General features: G+C 42.5%; 2 protein-coding genes across 3 annotated transcripts in view; one reads left to right on the top strand and one right to left on the bottom strand.

The window, feature by feature from the left end:
* pigf (phosphatidylinositol glycan anchor biosynthesis, class F) overlaps nucleotides 1-1,955 on the top strand; it is a 48,631-nt gene extending 46,676 nt beyond the window's left edge. For both annotated transcript variants that reach the window (XM_078229688.1, XM_078229687.1), the window contains one exon: nucleotides 1,539-1,955. In XM_078229688.1, coding sequence (XP_078085814.1) covers nucleotides 1,539-1,652 — 114 coding nt within the window. In that variant the 3' untranslated portion in view covers nucleotides 1,653-1,955. The remainder of the gene's footprint in view (nucleotides 1-1,538) is intronic.
* rhoq (ras homolog family member Q) lies at nucleotides 954-22,389 on the bottom strand. The gene is made up of 5 exons (XM_078229686.1): nucleotides 21,752-22,389; nucleotides 21,389-21,447; nucleotides 14,735-14,899; nucleotides 3,647-3,742; nucleotides 954-2,293 (listed from the first exon to the last, which is right to left on the bottom strand). Exons 1-5 carry the CDS (start codon nucleotides 21,894-21,896, stop codon nucleotides 2,138-2,140), a joined length of 621 nt encoding a protein of 206 aa, XP_078085812.1. The 5' UTR covers nucleotides 21,897-22,389; the 3' UTR covers nucleotides 954-2,137.
* Nucleotides 22,390-25,258: the final 2,869 nt, after the last annotated feature.

Here is a 25,258-nt window from a genome sequence, read left to right as displayed (position 1 = left end):
AACTTGAAGCTTTTATGTGCACACTCACATGAATATTCCTGTGAAATTCTTTTGCCTTTGAATTTTAATTGGAATCCTCTAAGCTATAAACTTGATTCCTTATTTTCTAATTTAACAGGGTCAATAAAACACTCATTGTTTCAAACTCTTAAAATACACCAAATTTTATTTTTAAGTGTTTGTTTATTTTAATTCCCAGCACCCCCCCCCCCACCCCCCCCCCCCCCCCCACCATGCAGTTTGGATAGGAATATGCAACAGTCTTATTTACTGCTTGATATTCAGATTTCTTATTCTGTCACTTTCAGAATGCACATTGCATACATTGTAACTGAATAACAGTCGCTTTTTCTTCGCTGCTGTTTAAAAAGACTTAAGGTCAGAACTGCCACGATAAATGTAAAATTGGAGCCAGAATCCGGTATTACTAGGGTATCGACTGAGCCAAAAGTTCAGTAACTTTGACTAAAAAAAAATCAATCTTGCAAAGTAAGGTCTGTATATACCACACTGAAACTGAATACTGTCATCTTCAGTGGTTTGGACAGCTGGTTTGTGATGCCAACAGCACGGGTTCAATTCCGTACTGGCTGAGGCTATTCATGAAGGTTCCACCATCTCAACCTTGCCCCTCGGCTGAGGTGTGGGGACCCTCAGGCTAAATCGCCATCAGTCAGCTCTCCCCCTCAAAAGCCTATGATTGTCTGGGTCTATGGCAACTTTACCTTATTTTTAAAAAATTATATTTGGGATAAAGACGAATAAGTTGGAACAGTGTGCAACCTTTAAGTTGCCTTTTTTCTTAAACACAGGCTTGCTAATGCTTATGACACCTGTTATACCGCACTTGATAATGTTGTTGAATTCTGTACTTGGCTTCCTGAAACACTGGCAAAATACCACAAGCATTCCTTTTAGTGGCCTGAGCAGGGTAGAATGACTTTACACCACTATACACTGAAATAATAAAATTTATTTTGGTATCAAACAACATTACAAAGTTGAATCCTCAGTATTCAGCTTCTGGACACTCAAAAGGGGAGGTGGTGGTGGGGGGGGGGGGGGGGGGAGGAATCAAACTTTATTTTAGACATAGCTTGCAACTCTGAGGAATTTTGTTGTTTCACATTTCTATACAAGAGGATGTTTCCTATATATTTATTTTAGATGTAGGAAAGACCTTGATTAATACAAGTGTGGTATATAAGTTAGTGTTTAACATTCTTTCAATAACACTTGCCAAAGTAGGTGAAACCTACAGAAATTTTCATGATGTTTAAGAAACGTTCTGTGCGTGTATAAATGGCTGTAATGGTGAAAATGAAACTACAAAAGGCTATTTTAACCGTTCCCCATTTGCACAAAAAGCACAGCAATAGGGAACAACTCTGATGCTACGCTGTACAGATTGAACTTTTAAGCTTGTGATTAGAGCCAGGTTAGGCTAGAAAGAAAACTTTAAATTTTGGTTGTTTTAAAATCTGTGCTTAAGAGGTTCTTCATGTGCAACCCACCATTATAGTTGTTACTTTTCACAGGTGTGGCCAATTTCCTGTACACTTGGAGCAACACTTGGATTCACCATCAGTCTTGTCATCGCACCATTATGGATATACTGGCACAAGAAACACCTCACGTACAAATGCAGATGATTTCAGCAGTTGTCGAGAATGCTGCCGTTGAACCAACTCCATTCTGAACTGTGCAGAGCCACATGTGGGTTATTTGGCATTTCTCCAAGGCTTATGTTTTTGTAGAATAAAAATGTTGACTTTTCTCGAACACTTTTATGTTCCAGAACAGAATCGAGGGTTTCCTTTTTGTTTGTCGCATGCCTCAGATGATTTGCTTCCTAAATAAAAATGAGGGAAAAAAATTGTAGCTTTTGCAAGTGAAACAACCCCTGAGAATCTTAATATTGTACTTTCCAGGGGAATAAATTCCTCCATATGACATCAATTTGTTTTTTTTTTGTTCCAGTACAAAACTTGTGCGGTTGATGATGAATCTAGATTGCTTTCATCTCTAGCTGCATTGCACACTCATTATATGTAACACAAGCACTATTTTATAGTTGCTGGAGGGTTTTTTTCACAGTGGGCTGGATCAGCTTTTTTTTCCCCCTGTATCCTCACTCTCATGTGATCATACAGCAGTTTATACATCTTGATCCAAGTCTTTTTTTCAAAACATTTTTCTTTGGAGTTAGAATAGCTATTATGGCTTCATCAAAGACAGTCTTTAGTCCTTTCTGTGTTAACGCTGAGCACTCCACATAGCAATATGCTCCAATCTGTCAGAGGGACAAAAGGAACAGAGTTATGTTTTGGAAAACCTGTTGCAAATCGCCAAAACAAAATGTACAGAATTATAAAGGGCACAATCTTATAGGCCGTTCACGCCCCACGGCCACTGCAGTGAAGACGGAGAATCTGGCGTTTAGCCAAATCTCCATTAACTGCAGCGGGACCAGAGAATCCCACCGGCGTGAACAACCGTAAGATTCCACCCAAAGTCTAGTATTACTTAATTTATTAAATTAGAAAAGAAAATACACAAATGTAAAATTGGTTCTGTATATTTTAAACAAAAGTACTGCATTTTCTCCATCTTTCTGATTTTTCTAAAGATACTGACTTACTCACTGGTAACTTTTCCCAAGTGGCTACTCTGTGAACATTGAGCAGCAATTCTCGAACTGTGGGGTATTAAGTTTGGCCAGATAGGGCACAGCAAGCAGCCAAAAACAATCCTTAAACCCGCGGAGAATTTGCCAAGCCAGTTATTTTGCTTTTTTAGCAAATGCCCCAACAGCTGACCCTGGCTATCAGCACATGCCTCTTGTTCCTGAGGGTGTTTGAGCCAGTCGATAAGACATTCAGTAAAAGACCAACGCAGTCGTGCCCACCTTCAGTTGAGTCGGAACCTATATGGGCAACAAAACCCAAGAGGAAAGCAAACTGAGCCTAGGAGAGTGGAGAAGATGAAGAATAGCAAAACAGTTCCTAGTGACTTAAGCTCAACAGCGACTGGGTCGAGCAAGTGCACAATGAAGATTAAAACTAGAACTGATTCTTGCATCAGTCAGTATCCAAGGCCAAACCTTGAATGGCCCCATAAACTTGGCCTATTTTACTCTGCTGCAATTATACTTGCTCCTTCAGTTACTTGGGCACCTCCTGTTTGGTGATCTGCAATCTGACTGCTAATTTCATCAAGTTAAATGACTTGTTTGCATTAATAAACACCAGTTTTAGGTTTGTGATGCAGACTTGGTAGTATAAATAGCCACTGTAATGATAACTGCGTAATGTGGAGAGCTTTTTTCCTCGGCCCCCACATCCTCATTAATAAGCCATCCACCAGGCTTTGAACCTTCCTGTGGTCTTGATGAAAATTCGAGGGTTTAAAAAAGAAAATCAATTAAAATTCAAATACTTTGGCATAGCGTCGAGATGCAATTACGATAAAGGCTCATCCAACGTTGAGAAGTAAAACTGCTCTGTATGGAGGGAAAAGCCAGGGCTCTAGAGCAGCTAAAGCTTTGATCTTCAGAACTGAGGAAGTTTAGATATGCTCCAGTGATGAGCTTTGCCAGTCCAGAAAGAAACACACTGTTTAATAGCAGATAAGTGAAACAACATACCCCCTTTGCCAACTTCTCCCCTTGTTCCGTAGTCACAGGTTTCTCCTTCAAGGTATTTAGCCTAGTTAAAGTTCTTGGGTCATCACGAAGATCGATCTGAAAAACAATCCATATACAGAATATGAATTTCAGACAAATTTGAAAGCGTTTTTTTTCCCCCCAGACATTTCAAACAACAGAGCTTTTGCCGAGGAACAATATTCTGAGGCTCCCTTTGAAGTGTGTATGGTGCAATGGGTTCTAATGCTGTCCTTCATTTGTGGCCTTTGGGTGTGAATCCAACACTACCCAAGCTGCAATAAAATCAGAAAATGCTGGAGAAACTCAGCAGGTCCGACAGCATCTGTGGAGAGAGAATAAAGTCAAGATCCGGAATTCTACCGGCAAGTCCGCCCCGATCCTACGAGCCTCAGGCGGGCGGGCCGGTAAAATTCTACCTAACGTTTGTCATCCAGACTCAAAACATTGGGCCCGATTTTACCATTGCGTAACGGGCGCGTAAACGTGGTAAAGTCGGGTGTGAGGCCATTAACGCATCCGTGCAGATTGACACTTTACCGAATTCATGAACTGCCCGCCCAACTTTATCAGCATTTCCCCCTTTACCACCACGTTTGCCAATCCGGAACCGCGCCGTAATGGACCTGCTAAATAAAAGTCTGAATCGGGCGCTCCAGCTACTGAAGAGCGCGTTCAGCGCTTCCAACGACTCTCTGACTCAGATCAGTGGTGGGGGGAGGAGGGAGGCGGGTCAGACCATTCTCTGGTTTGGGGGGGGGGGGGGGGAGGGTGAGGCCAGATCGTTGTCTGGTTGGGGGTGGGGAGGAGGAGGAGGCGGGTCGGATGGATCTCTGGTGGGAAGGGGGGGTGGGGAGGGCGGATAGTTGTCTGGTGGTGGGGTGGGGGGAGGGCTGATCGTTGTCTGGTGGGGAGGGAAGAGGAGGCGGGTCAGATGTTCCTCGGGGGTGGGGGTGAGTGAGGCCAGACCATTCTTGGGGGGGGGGGGGGGTGGTGAGTGAGGCCAGATCGTTGTGGGCCGGGGGGGGCCCAATCGCTCACTGCTGGGGGGAGGAGACAGATGGACCTCTGGTGGTGGGGGTCTGCAGATGATCAGTGGGGGAGGAAGGGGCAGGGGTGGTGATCGGTCTCGGTAGGGGGGGGGGTGGATAAGGGGGACAGTGATGTGTGTAGGTAGTGGGGGGGGATAAGGGGGACAGTGATGTGTGTAGGTAGTGGGGGGGGGATAAGGGGGACAGTGATGTGTGTGGGTAGTGGAGGGGGTGGATAAGGGGGACAGTGATGTGTGTGGGTAGTGGGGGGGGATAAGGGGGACAGTGATGTGTGTGGGTAGTGGGGGTGGGGAATAAGGGGGACAGTGATGTGTGTGGGTAGTGGGGGGGGGGATAAGGGGGACAGTGATGTGTGTGGGTAGTGGGGGTGGGGGATAAGGGGGACAGTGATGTGTGGGGGTGGGGGATAAGGGGGACAGTGATGTGTGTGGGTAGTGGGGGTGGGGGATAAGGGGGACAGTGATGTGTGTGGGTAGTGGGGGGGGTGGATAAGGGGGACAGTGATGTGTGTGTGCACCATCGCTCCCGCTTGTCGCTCCAGGGCTGCTTTCTGCGGCTCGGGAGCGATCTGAAACGGGCGCGCTTTTTCAAATTTTTTTCTAACTGCGCATGCGCAGTTCCGAGCTCCGATCGTTTCGGCCGCGCTAAGCCCCCCCCCACAGCGCGAATGGGACTGGAGATGGCTGAGTGCGTACGGGGGTGCCTGAAAGCAGACTTCCAAGTCGGATCTGCATTACGCCCAGATTCAGCACTTAGAATGGAAATGGTAAAATCGGGCCCACTGTCTCTATTCTCTGTCCACAGATGCTGTCAGACCTGCTGAGTTTCTCCAGCATTTTCTGTTTTTGTTTCAGATTCCATCAGTTTTCGTAGCCAGAACTCAGAACTTACAAGTGCAGGATAATTACACTGGCATTTTGGCTTATCAAGGTATAAATTACTAGAGCTCAGAGTACCTATCTTTCGGAATTCTTTTCTTCCCCCCATCTCACTATTGTGAAGAGTTGAAAAAAAAACGAAGCTAAATGTTTGTTTTGTCAGATTGCAATTATTGTTATGCAGCATGATGGACGTTATTTCAATCTATCAGAACAACACATTCCGTTCCCGAACACAACAATTCCCCCAAGTGAGCAACAAAACTAATGGACTGTATTTGTTCAACAGTGCTGTAATCCAGTATATTGCAATGTGGTACATTGTCCCAAAATCCATTTCTATACAGCCTGTACAGACACATTTAGAATCATAGGGCTGGATTTTCCAGTCCCACTATATAAGCCAAAATCCTCTCCAGATTTTCCATTACTTACCACTGGCGGGAATGGAAAATCCTAACTACAGAACAGTTACAACACAGTAAGAGGCCATTCGTTCCATCATGTCTGTGCTGGCCCTTTGAAAGAGCAGTCTGCCTCTTGCCACTTCCCTGTCTTTTCAATGCAGTCCTGAAAATCTTTCCTTTCAGATAATAATCTACTTCCCTTTCGAAAGTCTCAGTTGACCCTGCTTCCACCACACTCTCAGGCTGTGCATTCCAGATCCTTTCAAAGATCTGCATTATATTCCTCATGGTCCACAATACTGTACTTCCAAATTTTATATCATCTGAAAGTTTTGAAATTATGCCCTGTAAACCAAAGTCTAGGTCACAAATATACAGCAGGAAGAGTAGGAGAATAGCGTTATAAACCTTCTCCAATCCGAGAAACAACCATTTACCACTACTCTTTGTTTCCTGTCACTCAGCCAATTTGTATCCATGTTGCTACTCTCCCTTTTATTCCATGATCTCTAACTTTGCTCACTAGTCTATTGTGTTGCACTTTATCAAAAGTCTTTTGGAAATCCATGTATATTATGTCACCAATATTGCCATCATCAACCTTCTCTGTTACCTCATCAAAAAACTCAAGCAAGTTAGTTGAAGACGATTTACTCTTGAACAAATCCACATTGGCTTTCTTTCGTTAACCTGCATTTGCCAAATGGCTATTAATTTTGCCCCAAATTATCATTCTTAACATGTTCCCCATTATTGGAGGTTAAACTTACTGGCCTATAGTCATTGGCTTATCTTTGCATCCTTTTAGGAACAAGGGTGTAACATTTGAAATTCTCCAGTTTTTTGGCCCCACCCAGAGTTCAAGGAAGACTGAAAACTTCCAGCCAGTGCCTCCGCAATTTCTATTCTCACTTCCTTCAGTATCCTTGGATGTATTGCATCTGGTCCTGGTGCCTTATCCACTTTATGTACAGATAGCCTATTCAAGATCACCTCCTTATCAATTTTCAATCCTTCCAGTGTCTGAACTAGCTCCTCTTTTACTATGGCCAGGCCAGCAGCATCTCCCTTACTAAAGACTAATTAATTAAAGTATTCATTTAATACTTCAATCGAGCCCCCTGTATCCATTCATAAATCCCCTTTTTTGCTGCCTCACTCCTCCTCTTACCACTCGTTTATTATTTGCATGCTGACAGAGGACCTTTGCATCCACTTTTATGTTAGCTGCCGGCCTCTATTTGGACTCTCTCTTTCCTTCTATTTGTTCTTTCTCTGAAACTTTCTGTGAATAGAGCTCTGGATCACAGCAGTGCTGCTTTCAGGTCCCTGCCCGAGAGTTGGTGTTGTAAGGATCATAAGATTATCTGGACACTTTTTAGCAAGTGTCTCTTCTGAATTTCACGCATCATTGTTGTAGAGTTTGCATTAGATAATTCAATAATTAAGAAGATTTTTCCACAAACTGAAATCAGTGTGGCGACATCTGTCAATCATAACTCCACAGACAAATATAGACACAAACTTCCGATGAGGCAGTTGCATCATGTTGGTTTTGTTCACACAAATGGAAGATGATCACATTGCAAGGCTGCTGCAGACTCAGCCCACACAAGGAGTTTGAGAAAGAAAATAGCTTATTGTGGCAAATATACTGAAATGGGTCCAAAATGGTTTTGGAAGAGTGAAACAATAAACACAAATTTGGAGAGAGAATTATGTAATTGGAAAGCTTTCCAAAATGACACAAGCATTTTCCCTACTTAGGATACAAATTTTCTGATTGTAAAAGAGATCTGATGCTCGGAGCAATTGTGACGTGGCTGAAATCTGGTGCCTCATTTCTAAATGTACAGGCTGTACTCAATCATTTGACTCACAACCAAACATGCCTCCACTTAGAACGAAATGAAGCTTCTCTTGAGTTATGCCAAAGGGGAAACAAATGAAATGCCACATGTAATCTATTAATGCAGTATTTGCCAAAAACAAAATCAGCATCGAGCACAGCAAAATTAAAATTCACAGTTTGAACTTGACAAAAATTGCTTGGTATTTCCCTCCAAACTGCAGCAATAATGTCACAACCATTTATTGTCATGTGCAAATGGTCAAGGACAGAGGGCACACAGACATCTGCTTCACCGTGCAAAGACAAGACTTCAAAAGAAAACACCCACATCAGACTGAAGATAAAAACATGAAGTGCTATGCGCTATGAGGATGCTAACCAACGATTTCAAGGTTATAATCGAATCTCATGTTTCAGCAGCATTCTCAGCCAAGCATGCAAATATCATGAACCTTTGGTCAGATGTCTGCCTTGTGATCACTTCCAACTATCCATTACTCTACATTTTAATAGAGATTAAGATAATTTTAAGAGGCTCAAGTGAGTCATTCAACTCAATCAGAAAAATCAAGGGAATGGTTTTAAAACTCCTAAAAGTCTTCATATGTTTGGAAACCAGACACATGAACAGTTCCCAGAATGTCTACTTCCAAACACAGCCCAGTATCTGATGAAATGGAAGGCATTTATGAAAACTGGATTAAGATTTAAGGACTTTTCGAAATTCACATAGTGGAGATCGATTTACAGATAGGAGCAAAGCACACATGGTTCCAGAACGCCCATCTGTAGAAAGCAGATCTTTAAAAAATTAAGTTGCAAAAGGTTCGTGTCAAAGTTTGGTACTGACGTGTAAATCTTCTCGTTTCTTTAAAACCAAATGGGAACGTTAAAAAATGGCAATAGGCAATGGCCGAACATTCTGTGACATGGAATATTAGGTGACCTCTCATTCACCGTATGGTAATTTCTCAGCTGAGTTTTCAGAAGAGATATTTAGTGACTCAAATCAGAGCATGTTAATCAGCATAGCAGATCATAGTAAAGCGACGAAGCATGTAGCAAATTTGCATCATTAAAGAAAATTTAGAGCTCATTTGAATTTTAAAATTGTGTACTCGCAACAGAAAATTAGCTTCTTTATGCATGTGCACGTACAGCACTCAATTACAATCCAATCTCAAACTGGTCACATTTTAGTACATACTTAAATATATTCCAATCTTTTAAATACTAGGATGTTTTCTCACTTTGTTGATATTTGAACTTTGACATATTGACTGATAGCTCGGCAATTTTGTTCCATTACCACGATCAAGGTTAACCACCTTGCTTGCCTGTCGCCATACTTAAAGTTTCATCACGTTATTGATTGGGTCATGTTTCTAGTTCCCAGATATTTCTTAGGGTTCAATCCCCATGGCAAGGCAGAGGAGCTGGCGTTATGTTGATCCTGATTAAAGTGTTGTAAACTTTTCAACAGCAGGAATTTCCTTCAACTCCCCATCTAATCATATAGAGGTCACTGTGTGTTTTTGCATATTAAAATTCAGTGAATAGGTATTTTTCCCAGTAACTTCATAATGCATACATTGTAAAACAACACCCATTGGTGTCGGATGTTATGAAGACACCAAACTGATGCGGCTGCCAGTAGATAACAACCAACAATAGGCTGGAAACGTAAGGTGATACGGGGCAGCACAGTGGTTAGCACTGCTGCCTCACAGCGCCAGAGAGCTGGGTTCAATTCCCAGCTTGGGTCGCTGTCTGTGTGGAGTCTGCACGTTCTCCCCGTGTCTGCGTGGGTTTCACCCGGGTGCTTGGGTTTCCTCCCACAGTCCGGAAGACATGCTGGTTAGGTGCATTGGCCATGCTAAATTCTCCCTCTGAGTATCTGAACAGGTGCCGAAGTGTGGCGACTAGGGGATTTTCACAATAACTTAATTGCAGTGTTAATGTAAGCCTACTTGTGACTAATAAATAAAAAGTTAAACTTCTTTAGAACTGAGGAAACTGCAATTCGCTCTGATAGGAAGAATTTTGAAAGTTGATAACGGGATGCTTAACATTAAAAATTGTTCTCCTAAACTTGCCTTCTGCTTTAACTCACAAGCAGCCTTTGGAATTGAACATTTCAAGGCAGTTTTCCCATCAAGAACCTGTATCTTATTCTTCTGGAGAATTATGAAAATAAACATCAAACAAGAAACAATTATTTTCTACTTGGGAGTACAGCAATGTTCTTTGAAGAGTGGATTCCTGTGGATATACAGGCAAAATGCCTTGCTTTTGGTTGTCCAACATCATGTTGGTCAAAATCTCAAATATTGCAAACGCGTATACACAAACTATATTATAATGCATGGGTCTAATTGGCCAGGCAACAGTTCCCAGAGTACTGTACTCTTGGAATCAGTTTAAATATCAAAACACTCTAGAAAGTTTAATTAAGGTATTCAACTTTTCCATCGCGACCTGATTCCACAATTTTTGACAAAGGGTCATCTGGACTCAAAACGTCAGCTCTTTTCTCTCCTTACAGATGCTGCCGGACCTGCTGAGATTTTCCAGCGTTTTCTCTTTTGGTTTCAGATTCCAGCATCCGCAGTAATTTGCTTTTATCCACAATTTTTATGTTATTTTCTCACATCCCACCCTCAAACAAGGGGAAAATCTCAAAAGTAAATGAATCAGAGAGTTACAGAGTGGAGGTAGCAGAGTTGGAATGAAAAACCTGCGAGGAAAACCTGGGTGGCTCGGTAGCGCAGTGGTTAGCACTGCTGCTTCACAGCTCCAGGAACCTGGGTTCGATTCCCGGCTCGGGTCACTGTCTGTGTGGAGTTTGCACATTCTCCTCGTGTCTGCGTCAGTTTCCTCCGGGTGCTCCAGTTTCCTCCCACAGTCCAAAGATGTGCGGGTGAGGTTGATTGGCCATGCTAAAATTGCCCCTTAGTGTCCTGGGATGCGTAGGTTAGAGGGATTAGTGGGTAAATATGTAGGGATAAGGGGGTAGGGCCTGGGTGGGATTGTGGTCGGTGCAGACTCGATGGGCCAAATGGCCTCTTTCTCCACTGCAGGGTTTCTATGATTCTGTGAAAGTGAACCAGGATTGCCTTTCCACCAAAAAAAATGTTGTCGGTACTTCTATAAACACGGTGATGGATTCATTGTTAATAGTTGTTAGTAATTTATCACAGAAATTACCCAAGCACAACACTGCTGAATGAAATTCCCACAGGCCTTCATTACTGAAAGGTGATAATCATTATTTTTGATTTGGCCAAATTAGTGACAATATTTTGACATGAATACATTCACTAGCACCACTTCTGTGAAAAAGATTCGTGTCACCGTGATAAATAGACATCTGTGTTTCCAAACTTGTGATTGAATCTGATATTTTGTGAAACTGATGCAACACACAACACTTCGCATTCCTGCAAACAATTATCACTATCAGGTTTTACAAGTAATGGAGGTAGAAATATTAGGCTGGATTATATGTTTCCTGCACCCCTGCATAAATTTTGCAGACAAGCACGCCATGCCTAATTAATTTTTTGGTCCATTAATGGTCCTTTCATGAGAAGGGAATTCTGTCTATCTCCAGAAGGAAGTCCCACCTCAAAGTTGCCGGCCAATCAGAGCCCAGCAGCTCTGCGCCACACCAGCATGGGTGACCAGTGCCAGTATTGCAGGAGGCCTGGGGGGGAAGAGGAAGCAAGGATGACCTCAAGCTCTGGTCATGGTAGACCCCAAGCCCTGGTAATGGTGGCAGAGTGGTTAGCACTGCTGCCTCACAGCGCCAAGGACCCAGGTTTGATTCCCGGCTTGGGTCACTGTCTGTATGGAATCTGCACATTCTCCCCGTGTCAGCATGGGTTTCCTCCAGGTACTCCGGTTTCCTCCCACAGTCTGAAAGATGTGCTGGTTAGGTGCATTGGCCATGCTAAATTATCCCTCAGTGTACCCGAACAGGTGCCGGAGTGTGATGATTAGGGGATTTTCACAGTAACTTCATTGCAGTGTTAATGTATGCTTAGTTGTGACACTAATAAATAAATAAGATAAAATCTGGGAAGTTGCCAGAGCCGTTTTGGCGGGCCCTGGCAAGAGGGTTTGAGGAAGCATGTTGGACAGGGCAGGGAAGGATGGACAGAGGAGGCAAAACTGTGTTTGGGGGGGGAGTGGGGGCGGGGCGGGGGGGGGGGGGGGGGAGGGAAGGAAAGAACCCCCACTTGGCACAAGGTGCCAAGAAAGAGGCACCACTACCTTCCATTGACCAGCAGCCCGCAGGTTACACCTGTCAAGCTAAACACTGAACGTAGGCCTCACCCACTGCCTGTTAAATCGGACCAACCTTAATTGGGCATTAATTGGCCATTTAAGGTCCTCAATTGGCCCAAGAGAATAATTGATATGTGAGTTGGCATGGCCCACAGGTCCACCCACCTGTTTTCCCCCAGCAGGTGGCTCATAAAATGCAGCCCATAATTTCGAAACAGAAGTGGCACTCCACTCTGGCATTTAAAAGCCTTGTTTATTTTAACATTATGTGATTTGCGGCATTACTGTCAAGTCATAAAATCTTCAGAAGGCCTCCTGGAAGGTGCCATTCCCTTGTGCAGAATACAGAAAATTTAAAGTAGGGCTACAGAAGGTTTTCCATCACAGATAGAGGTTTGTTGCTGACCCCAAGGGATGCGGCTGGTGCAATTGAAAAGGTATATCTGTGTGGCCCATAAGGGTAATCCTTTGCCTCGGGCATCCAGGTTAGACCGCCAGGCTTGCTGGGGGAAAGAGTGTGCAGCGAACAAAAATAGTGGAAAAAATTGGCATACCCTGTTCCACGTATGGGCCATAGAGGCAGAGCAACAGCAACAACATGCGGCCAAAGCAAGGAATTTTAAAGAGGCAACACAAAGTAAATGAGAAGGAGGAGCAGCATGAGACATTGGCCAGAATTCTCTGGCCGCCCATCAGTGGGTTTCTCGGCAGCAAGAGGCGATGCGCTGTTCGCTAATGGTAGGATCTTCTGGTCCCACCTCTGTCAATGGGATTTCCCATTGAAACCGCTGGGAAACAAATGGTTTGGGTACGCTGCCAGCGGGACCAGAGAATCCGCCACTAGTGAACAGCCAGAGAAGTCTGGACGTTATCCTGAGGTAAGGGTCTACTTCCTCAGCAAATCCTGCCTCAACATGACCAAGACCCAGTATAGTCAAAGGCTATGAGCCTCAAGAGAAACAACTGGAACATGTGCCATGGTGGAGCAAGATCTCGTGTCACACTCAACCGATCCCCTAACCCTGCTAGTTTCACTGAAGGCTTCTGGGGCTCTCAATTTCTATGCGGCCTGTTCGTTCAGGGATCTGTGGCAGACCTACATGGCACTTCCCAACCTGCTGCCCACTGGTTCATGCCCATCATGACAGATGCACTCTTTGCTTGGGTAAGGGATCTCATCAACTTTGCAACAAACGTAACATTGCAGATGGAGAGGGCAAGGGTCTTCGCTGACGTAACTGACTTCCCACAAGTTCAGGGAGTGGTTGACCATATGTATGCGGCGATATAGGGTATTGGCTTTGTGGTATTGTCACTGGACTAGTAACCCAGAGTCCCAACGTATTGATCTGGGGACCCGTGTTCAAATCCCACCATGGCAGATGGTGCCAGTCTAATAAATGACCATCAAACTATTGTTGATTGTCAAAAAAAAAACCCCATCTGATTCCCTAATGTCCTTAGGGAAGGAACTCTGCCATCCTTACCTGGCAACGTGGTCAACTCTTGGCTACCCTCTGAAATGGCTGAGCAAGCCACTCAGTTCAAGGGCAATTAGGGATGGGCAATAAATGCTGGTCAAGGCAGCGATACCCACATCATTTAAAAAGTGACTCATTTAGCTGCAGGAAACCTTTATGAACAGGAAATGCTTCCATTCAGTCAACATCCAGGTGGTGTTTGAACACAACAAGGCTTTCCTGCTTGTATGTTCACGTTTTTGAGGCAGCTGCTGTGATTTCTTCATCCTGAGGCATTCACAGCTGCCTCAGCTGTTCCAGCCCACACCACAGGTCCGAGGTTGGCTTCCGGGGGCAAAGGGTATCCCTTAAGGAGGTGGCTGCGGACTCCCTTTAGTTATCTCCAGCAAATAAATATCTACAGCTAAGGTTCCGGCACGATTTAAGATTTATTATCCATCTATTAGTTTACAGATGTGTTATATTAATCAAAATCATCATGATTTAAAGATAATCTGGAGCATTTATTAATTGAATTAATATTTTGCAGCACTCAATTCTGCATCAAATTCACGTTTTGTTTTGTAAAAATAAGGATGATATGAAGACCATGACAAGTTTAGGCCTTAATTTCTTTTACCTTCAGTAATAATGCTCCAGAGTTCCAGTGCAAGAGTACAAGCTGAGTTTTACCCGTTTCTACTCTCCCAATCCCTCCCCCAAAATCTCTTTGATCTGACAAAATTGAATTGTCCAGGCTGTAGGCCAACTGTAACAAATGCTGTTTTGTGTTTAACTAATGCATAGTTGCAGCAGGGCAACTCAGCAAGGTAAGTTAGTAACGTGGGAAACACAGGCTAAAGTAACTGCCCTTCCCACTACATCTAACAAACCTTATCCCTCTTGTGCCAAGTAATTTCAAGTTACCCCAGTCAGCAAACCAGAAACATCTGTTTGGGAAGTCAGAGCTGTTAAGAAAAGGCAATACAACATTTGAGTAACGAACTCAGTGGGAAGGGAACCCAAGGTCTAAGCTACAACAAAGTTTTCTATTAGTTACAATTTTTAAACTGTAGACACATCGGACAAATATTGGCAGAACAAGTTATGTAAGTTGTAAAATAGATGTACCTGTGTTCCAACTAGTAGGAATGGAACATTTGGTGCATATTCTTTAAGTTCAGGCACCCATTCTTCTCTTACGTTCTGAAATGAGGCTGGATTCACAACCGAGAAGCAGATCAGGAAAACATCAGTCATAGGATAAGACAAAGGTCTCAGGCGGTCATAATCTTCCTAAGGAAGCCAAGTAATTGTAAATATTAAAGATAATCTGTTGAAAACGTAGAGCATCTCTATCTATATCTTTAGAAAAAAAAAATAGGTTAATATTTCAGCCACTGTTCCTTCCTCAGAAGGGTCAACACTCCCAATGTCCTTCCTTTCCCTTTATGATATGAATTAATCTGTATATGTGTTTCTAACACTCTCCACTCTCATTAAACACTCTTGCCTCAAAATTAGGGATTTAGGACATTTTGCAGGAGAAATAAAAAGGTTACAAACTTTGTGCGTTCATTCTTCTAGTCAGACCCTTTTAGTCAGATGCATTTTTCATAGTGAGAAATGCAGATACCTACTGGTGTGAAATGTGTGTGTGAGATAGGAGTCAAATACATGAAATGATGGAAATTACATTAGCACAGACTGACTTCTGTTTCAAAAGCTATGTGTTTGGCCTTACAATATAATACTTGTTTCTCTCACAGGTGAGCAGGTGCAACCTACGTAATTTGACTAAACAAAGCTTTAGCGGTCACGTCACTAGAGCATGGTTCTGTGGTCTGACAGACTGGCACAGTAACCCACTCCTGGATTCCAGTTCTGAGCTGGGACCTTGAGTTCCACCATTGGAAGAAACTCCAGGAGACCCTTAGAAAAAGGGTTTCATGCATTGACAATATTCTGAGAATCCAACCTGCTCAGCTGAATTGAGTTATATAACTCCAAGTAGAGAGAGAAAAAGACAAGTGCAGAAACAATGCTGATATCAGAGGCATAAGTTGTGCCACTGGGGCAGCGAAAAAACCATCTCGTTTAATAGTCTGGAGCCAAGAATAGAATTATTTGGAGTTGTACAACATAGCTCCTCTTTCCCCATTAAAAATTGCTGGGGGTTTGTGTGTGCTGATAGTAAAACCTAAAATGAACATTTTTAGCATTATTCTGCCTTTATTGCATGGGATTGAGGCTGCTACAATTCAAGTTCACTAAATCACTTTTCACATGGTGGTTACTGTATTATAACAAAAACAAACTGCTTTGTGCTGCACAATATAGATCACAGAAGGCAATAAAAATATTATTTTTCTTAATTAATTTGGCAAGACAAAACTAAAGGCCATTGTAATATTTTTCTACAGACCTGAAGTATCTATCCTTAAAAGGTTTATTCTTAGCCTCCCCAAACAAAAGTTTTAAGATACAAAATAAGTGATATTAAAAAATATGTACACCTTAAATATCTTCAATTCTGCTTAACTGTGAATAGACTTCATTAATGTTCTTTAAAATACTTTGTACACAGTCCATTCACCTTGCCAGCCTTTCGATATAAAACTGCAGTAACTCACTTGTATGATTTTCCATTTTCATTTTACGACTACTCACGTTCTTCCACTCAAAAAAGAACTGATGTTGTCAAAATTACCAGTTAATCAAGCTTTGGTCCTGTCCAATCAAGAGTTAGCTTAATATCAATTATTTGGACTGGGGAAATGATTGGTCAGAGGAATGGTTTATGTCAAGTGAATAAACATGGATGCGATGTGGACAGCTTCTGTTTTTGCATCTAACTAGTGCTGAAGGGGCAAAGGGGAAAGGGGGCAGGGGAGGGGGGGGGGCGGGGGGAGAAGGACAAATCAAGTATGAATTTTCTTAAAGGGCATCTGTTCAATTCATTTACACTATACACAATGGTATCCGAGAACGGAAGCTACTGGAGCAAAGTGAGGCCCACTCGTAACTTCAAAAGTTTTCACAAGCAATTGAAACCATTGCAACTGGAATGGACAAAAGCATATTTGAATACATAATTTAGATGTCACGTAATTCAAAACATCCAGAAATGCAGTTAATAGCGCGTATGTGCATGGAATTGCTACAAACGTTCCATGCAAAGTTAGAAAACATAACATTAAAAAGGTAATGCTAATTAGCTTGAAGGTTACACTCGAAAGCTTTCTGAGCACAAGCTGTACAATTCAAAGAAAGATATTTAAAACCCCCTCTCAGAGACTTAACTTGGGGAAAGTGCTGAAAAATAAAACCTTATATTTATAGGGATAAGGCTGCTCTGAAACATGATACCTCAATGTTAAAGCATGTACAAATGTTGTCTAATATAGAAATTATCGGTTTAATGATCTTTTTTAGCTTTAGGAAAAACAACTGCAGCAGAATATATGAATTTAAAATTGTTAGGTTACCAATTGTAAAGTAATTGACCATCTGTTGCTTTCATGCTCGTACTCTTAATCACGGAAGGCTGAGTCAATCAAAACCATCTGCCTGACACAAAAATAGATGGGGAGCATGTGGTCGCATTCCAACAAATTTCAAAATGTCAATACATTGATAGCTAGGGGGAAAGGAAAACTTAAGTGATGCAGTGTTTAAAAAGTATCTGACAAAAGAAAACAAGGGTTAATAGAAAGATCTTTATTGATCTCAAACCCAAGGAGTAACATTTTCAAGTCATCTTATTTTTGAAGTTAGTCGACGTGTAGAGTACGATCGAGAGTAGAATATTCAATCGCAGTTTCTTTGGGAAAAGAAAGAGGAAGGCTCCCAGTCATTTCATTTGTTGGGAATAGTAACACTAGGGTGTAGCTACTAATATATAAAATTAAAAAGCACTGTGATAACGGCACCCCCCCCCCACCGCCCCCCTCCTTGCAACCCCCACCACCACCCCATACTCAAACAACTATACTAGCCAGACCCCTACTGGCTGAGACCAATGCCTTCTGCAGATGTTAACAGGTCAGAATCCAGTTTCAGCAGGAAATGTTCTTTTCAATGAATTCTTGCTGCAACACTTCCAATTCTCTACATTAGAACTTAAAGAGTTCTTTTTTCTAAAAAAAAACATTGCAAGTACAACTTCCGTTAGTTTACTCAAGTCACAACAGAGCAATTCCGATTAGTTCAGCCGGAGCAACACAAAAGATCAGAGAATTTTAAACAGGAATTACTCTCAAAACTCCTTAAGTTCGTGTAGTTCCCCCCCCCCCCCCCCACTCACCCCCTACCCACCCAAGTTTATGTTCAAGAGTCAGTTAGCCTGGACCTGGCGCCACCCACAAGAGGGACCACAGCCCCCCCACCCCCCCCCCCCCCCCCCACCTCCAGTCTCAATTCACTAAAAATAAACCTCACTTACATACATGAATTAAACTATTAATTGGTTCCATATAGCTTTTGCTTTAAAAATAATTGTTAATAATTTTTTTAATGAGGGTTTTCACAGTTGGAGCATTGGACACCCTTATTAAAGATGCTCCTTTTTTCGGTCATAAGCCCGTTTTCAACTGTCTCTTTGGTTATCACAAACTAAGGTGACCAGATTTGCAAAAGCCAAAACCAGGGTTCCCTGAGGTAATGTTCCCTCACAACACGAACAAGTTTCCCTTTACGGTTCTTCGGGTGCTGCAACTTCTCTGTTTTGATAATTGTGTACTACTAGAAAGAAGTGAAGTGGCCACAAATTAGTAAGTTTCCTTCCCTTCAAAGTCGATTCCCCGCCAGTCTCACTCCATGGGTGTAAACAACTTGAACGAGCACCTCCCCGCCTCCCTGCCACCCATTTTCAGTCCAACTCACCCGGAAGACCTTTCCAGTCATTCTCCAGAAATGTAATGATTTGATTTATTATCGTCACATGTATTGGTGTACAGTGAAAAATATTGTTTCTTGCGCGCTATACAGACAAAACATATCATTCATAGAGTACATAGGAGTACATAGAACAAAAGGAGAGGGTGCAGAATATAGTGTTACAGTTATAGGTAAGGTGTAGAGAAAGATTAGCTGAATATGTGGTAAGTCCATCCAAAAGTCTGATGGCAGCAGGGAAGAAGCTGTTCCAAAGTAGCGGGCAAATTGTGTCGATTACAAGGCAAAGCAGCAGACTAAAGGAGCCTGCCCAAACCTAAATAGAGTGATTCAATTCGAACATGTTCCACTCCTGCAGAATTAACGGGAAAGCTGAAAACCAGGAGATTTAAACTATTTTGATGAAATTGTTGGAACATGGGGCGCTTCATGAAAATCTGGGACTATCCTGCCAAAACCGGAGCATCAGGTCACCCTATTACAGTCACATTTTTGGCTCAGCTGATCCAATTTTATTAGATTGTTCTGATATTTTGTTTCCTGTCCCCTTAAAAATGTATTAATTTAAAATGCAAGTTGTTTCATTTATGTACGTAAGTGAGTTCATATTGGTGTTTTGCGAAAACTTGTAAAATGTGCCTATTTGCCCAGGAATGGGACCCCAATTTGAAGTGCCTTCCCTCACTAGCAAATTACCAAACAATTTAAAGTTCAGCAAAGCAAATCAATTAGAATAAAGGTGGATCCAGTCTTCCTTCAGTAATGATTTTGAGGGATAAGAAAGTAATAAATAGGACTCTCATATATAGCCTTTAGCTTCTGAGCAGGTAAACATCCCATAGTCACTATCGTAACTAACATACATCCACACATCACACTTGAAGACTAAAATTTGATGGGAATGGCATAGCAAAACTAAAGTTCACCTCACAAATTTAAGTAATGCACCTTCAAATTTAGTTTTTAAACTTTTGTTTTAAGACAAAGGTTCTTTACTAATCAGGTACTGCTGATCACTCAAAGAAGTTCTTAATTAAGCATAACAGGAAGTGCCTTCAGTGTTAACCTTTCCAGCTCAGAAAAATGCAGCACTTTAATTTCAAAAGGCCATGTTTATTAGAATTATCTAGAGCTATGCCTATTGACAATTAATATAATCAGAAGTTTAAAAGCAACAGCTGATTTCTGGAACCATTTAACAACCAAACTCAGCATCACCCTCTGAAGAATTTAAATCCATATGTCTGCTTGGAATGTTATGATGGCTGATTACCAAATAATCATATTTTTGTAAGCCGCTAATAAGGTTATGAATTCTTCTGAATTCAAGGTGGCTTCATTTGCTTTTTATTGAATGCAGTTTTAAAAGCACAAAATTTACACTGTGTTATTTACATTAGTTACTGGGCGATTAAAGATTTTGGTGCAAAAAAAAGGCAGAATTGTCTATACGCACAAAAAACATGGGAAAAATGAAAAGCACGGCCAAAACATGTATGCCCATCAGCTCAAATTGAACAATACCAGGGAACATATCACATACATGGTAAAAAAAAAAGTATTGGTTATTTCAATGTTCACATGAGCAAATATTTGACTGTACATTTACATTTCCAGCAATCTTATCAGTACAGCTTTACTCACTTTTAACTCAGGAATGCAATTTTGCATAAATTTTCAAACATAACAGTTTAAACTTTTCCACATAAACTGTACTTTTCTACCCAAAGTGTTAATCTATTCATATAAGTTCAATAGAGAACAAATGTTAATGATACCTACACATAAGACAATGCGGCTCACACAAAATAAGGTTTATTTGCTTATCTCAACAAAATGCACACAAATCTAAAAACACATATTTATCAAATCCCAATACCTTTCTGACTGTGAATGTACTGTTTCACCATCATCTAACTTCCTTGACCCATCATTGGCAAACTAGCATATGTTGAAAAGATAGCCACCTTGATTGTCAAGGGGTCTTTTCCCCCACATCCTTTAGCTGAAAAAGTATTTGAGCCGCAAATTACTGGAAGTGCAAATCATTCTTAGGACATCTGGGACATTGGTGCACGATGGGAGTCTATAGTCTATCTAGCCAATGAAATTAAAGGTCAGAGAAAGAAACCGAGCACAGGGTGGAGAATAGGAAAGTTGAATTAGAAAGAGACAGAGGGAAAGCAAGATTAGACTAGGAGTGAGAATAAAGAGACAAAGGAAAAGAAAGAAATTAAAACAATTAAAAACTTTTTTAAAAACTCTACAAACAATTTGCTAGCTGTAGGGGTGAGACTCCACGGTTTCAACTGTTTCCTTTCTGGGCCCTTAAACTTGAGTGGAACTGAGGAAACATAAATCTTGCTCATAAGAGTGTCCTTACAGTGTGAAAGAGCAGCTTTCTGTGCGGAGTTCAATTCATATTGGTGGCACAAATCCAGCAATTTCTTGAGACTGTTGGGGAGGTTGATGATGAGTTCCAGTTTGTGCAAGGCAAACTCCTGCCTATCTCTTCCTCCCCACAAATTGCTGGGGGGGGGCGGGGGGGGGGATGGAGGTTTAAAGCCACTGGAAAACAGCAAGCATTGTGGACTTGCCATTATTTTCCCAGCAATCTTTGGGGCAGACTCTTCATATCATCACAACTTACATAAAACTCCCCCTCAGGGAATTCAGCTCGAAAGAAAATAAAATGAGGCATCTTCACCCAGAGTAAAGACACGAATCGGGTGTCACGTTCTGTGATGAGACAGTTGCTACAGACACTGCTAAACTTCCCCACACTGAAACGCAAACGTCCTACAGAGCATGCACAAGAACAACTGAAACATGTTCCCTCTCCTTGAAAGATACTTACAGAAAAATAAGTAAATACAAATTCAAGCTCACCTGTCCTGCCGTATCATAAAGTCCAAGGAGATACTGTTTACCTCCCACGGTGACAGTAACTGTCGAAAACAGGAAAAGAAAGATATATCTGAGTGGTTACATGGAAGTGCTACAGCAACTGGCAGAATAATATAGCAAATGTTTTTAATTAATAGCGGATGGGGGCATGCATCCCAAAGGCAGACGTCTGATTGAAAAAAGACGACAGCCAGGCAAGTTAAACTTGACTGAAACTTTCTGGGGAGTTGGCGTTCAGCTTTATCGAGCTGGGGTGAATTTGAAAACAAAAATAAATAAATAAAGCTCCCCCAAATTAAAAACAATATATAATGTGTTTACACACACACATATATAAAAGATTACCCGCATAATGGTCGAACACAGTTGGCACATATTCCTCCGGAAAAGCATCGTTCGCGTAGCTCATCAGCAAACAAGTTTTGCCCACCGCTCCGTCTCCAATTACCACGCACTTCAACATACTCCTCGGACCCGTTCCATTGGCCATGGTGCGGTCAGCTTCATTGCCTCTGAATCACCTTTCTACCAGGACGTGCCAAAGGTGCCATTTTCCACATGTTCAACCCGTCCTGTGCGTCTCCAACTGCATTTCCCCCCCCAGTTAACAAAACACAAACACATGCAATTCAAAAAGAAACAATTAAAAAGAAAATTGGCAGCGACTCCCCCCCGCCCCCCTCCCCTCCGACTGATTAGATGTGTCAAGAGGACAACATGCACAAGCAGAGAGCTTGCCCGCACTCAGTTCGGCTGGAACAGGAGAGTTTGACACATCTGGATCTCCTTCCCCACGCAAGCAATCGAGCTGAATGTCAGTATTTAAAACTCTGTGTCCCGGTTACTTTTTTTTTCTCTTCCACCCCCCTTCCCCCTGGTTGCTCTGTATGTGTGTGTGTGTGTCGCCTTTCCCCCTGCCCACCCGTCCACTGGCCACGCTCCAGCTGCATTGTACAAGCAGCCGAACTTCGCCTGGGCAAGGAGGTGGGTGGGGACGCCGGCGGATTGACGGTCCGCTCCACCACTCAGCGGTGAGAGTTGGCCTGCCTGCATCCAGTGGGGAGAGCGCTAGGGCGAGTGCTTCCCATAGCACAAATCCAGAGAATCATTGTATCACTGCTGCAGATATCATGTGACAATAAAGTGACCTCATCTATTCCGAGCAGCGCTGAGATTTAAAACAAGAGTAACAGCGACACCGGTTTAAAAAAAAAGCCAGAATACAATTTGCGAGATGCCTTCCCTTATGGGGAAAAAGATAGCTGGTCAGAGATAAAACTGCTTTCAGCATCATTACCTATTCTATTGTTGCAAACTAGCTGTTGACAGATTCTTTTTTTCAGAGGGAGATTCCCCCTTTTCCCAGTGTGTTTTTTGCGTACAGTACGTGTCTGCATTACTCGACATTAAATCTGCTATCCTAACGTCACTCCCAAATTGGATGTCACCTGAAGGCATGAGAGAGTCTGAGGGAGACAGTGGGTGGCATGGTAGCACAATAGTTAGCACTGCTACCTCACAGCACCAGAGACTGGGGTTCGATTCCCAGCTTGGGTCACTGTCTGTATTCCCTGTGGCTGCCTGGGTTTCCTCCAGGTGCTCTGGTTTCCTCCTACAGTTTGAAAGACATGCTGATTAGGTGCATTGGTCAGGCTAAATTCTCCCTCCGTGTACCCGAACAGGCACCCAAGTGTGGCGACTAGGGGATTTTCACAGTCATTTCATTGCAGTGTTAGTGTAAGCCTATTTGTAAAAATAAACTTAAACCATCCCCCCTTCCAATTTTCTCATTAGAGTGTCCATTTTTTCATCATTCCCTCAGGTTTGATCCCCACTGTCTGATTTTGGTGCTCACTGCCTCCCAGCTTGATTCACAAGATCAAAAGGTCAGGAAGGTTTTCCTAGATCGTCGGGAGATAGTCCATCTGCCAATGTTCCTTAAATAAATTCAAAGGCAATTTAAATTCATTTGCTGCTCACCATTCACATAAAGAACTTCCTGGCATCACCAGAATTTCCATTCAGCAGTTTGAATGTGTGCTCCCTCATTTGTGTTATGTTCAAGAATAAAAAGGTCTTCCAGCTTAATGTCAGCAAAAGACAAAATATCAAATCCCTACAGTGCAGAAGGAGGCCGTTCGGCCCATCGAGCCTGCACCGACAACGATCCCACCCAGGCCCTATCCCCATAACCCCACATATTTACTAATCCCCCTGACACTAAGGGGCAATTTAGCATGGCCAATCAACATAACCCGCACATCTTTGGACTGTGGGAGGAAATCGGAGTACCCGGAGGAAACCCACACAGACATGGGGAGAATGTGCTAACTCCACATGGACAGTCAGCCGAGGTCAGAATTGAACCTGGGTCCCTGTGAGGCCAGTAAGAAGTTTATCAACACCAGGTTAAAGTCCAACAGGTTTATTTGGTAGCAAAAGCCACACAAGCTTTCGGAGCTGCAAGCCCCTTCTTCAGGTGAGTGGGAATTCTGTTCACAAACAGAGCATATAAAGACACAAACTCAATTTACATGAATAATGGTTGGAATGCGAATACTTACAACTAGTCAAGTCTTTAAGAAACAAAACAGCATGAGTGGAGAGAGCATCAAGACAGGCTAAAAAGATGTCGCTGAGTCGCTGAGCAGAAACTCAGTGACTCAGCGACATCTTTTTAGCCTGTCTTGATGCTCTCTCCACTCATGCTGTTTTGTTTCTTAAAGACTTGATTAGTTGTAAGTATTCGCATTCCATCCATTATTCATGTAAATTGAGTTTGTGTCTTTATATGCTCTGTTTGTGAACAGAATTCCCACTCACCTGAAGAAGGGGCTTGCAGCTCCGAAAGCTTGTGTGGCTTTTGCTACCAAATAAACCTGTTGGACTTTAACCTGGTGTTGTTAAACTTCTTACTGTGTTTACCCCAGTCCAACGCCGGCATCTCCACACCCTGTGAGGCAACAGTGCTAACCAATGTGCCACTGTGCTGGCCACAAAATATTTGCCTTCCGCCCGCCCAAGTGTCCATGAACCTTCACCTCCAATCTATCTGACTTTCCATCTTCAGGTTAACTTCAGGTTGTGATCAGAGGTCTTGCATGATGCTTGACTACAAAACGCAGTTATTGTTCCCCAAATCTGCTCTATCCTGAAACCTGCTTATTTTCACCTCTGCCACATTGCCTGTCTCTGCCCCAACCTACCGTTCTCACTCTTTGTACATTACAGCTGGAAATCTGCAGCATTTTCCTTGCTGGCTTCCCTATTTATAGAGAATTACATAGAATGTGTGGCACAGGAACAGACATGTTTATGTTCTACATGGGCCTCCTCCCATTCTGCTTCATCTTATCCTACCTACCTGCATATCTTTCCATTCCTTTCTTACTCAAGAACACAGCAGGTTTCCCCTAAAGGCATCTAAGCTATTCGCTTCAACTATTCCATGTGGTAGCAAATTCCACATTCTAACCACTCTCTTCCACTATCTATAAACTACAGGCTAAGCCACAACAGTGGCAAGGTTCATATCTTTATTACATGTATTCTTGTCACACGCCACCAGCTTCCAAGTTCCCAGAGAATCTACTTTAGTGACTGGTGTAAAAACTTAAATTGTTGTAGAAAAGTTCAAGTTACACCTGCCTTTGCAAAACTTGACAACAAAAGTCTGCTTTAATGGGTCAGCTAATAACAACATTCTCTACATGTGCCATGGACCAGTCCACAGGCAGAGAACGCATAGGTTTGAACTCTGACTCTACAGTGATGCAGCAAAAGTTAAAGACCCCGGGAGCTGGAGCTGAGGACCGGGGGTAGTACTCAGGCATTCTGTACCAGAGATCTTCA

The sequence above is a fragment of the Mustelus asterias genome, chromosome 15 (assembly GCF_964213995.1).
Source record: "Mustelus asterias chromosome 15, sMusAst1.hap1.1, whole genome shotgun sequence".
Taxonomy (NCBI): Eukaryota; Metazoa; Chordata; class Chondrichthyes; order Carcharhiniformes; family Triakidae; genus Mustelus; species Mustelus asterias.
This window is presented reverse-complemented; position numbering and strand designations above follow the sequence as displayed.

Excerpts from the sequence above, each read along its gene's own strand:
- rhoq (XM_078229686.1), bottom strand. The coding sequence starts at position 21,896 with ATGGCCAATGGAACGGGTCCGAGGAGTATGTTGAAGTGCGTGGTAATT. Across the intron at positions 21,448-21,751 it reads TGTGTTCGACCATTATGCGG|TTACTGTCACCGTGGGAGGT; the intron begins GTAATCTTTTAT and ends TGTTTTCGACAG. Across the intron at positions 3,743-14,734 it reads TCCTACTAGTTGGAACACAG|ATCGATCTTCGTGATGACCC; the intron begins GTACATCTATTT and ends ATTGTTTTTCAG.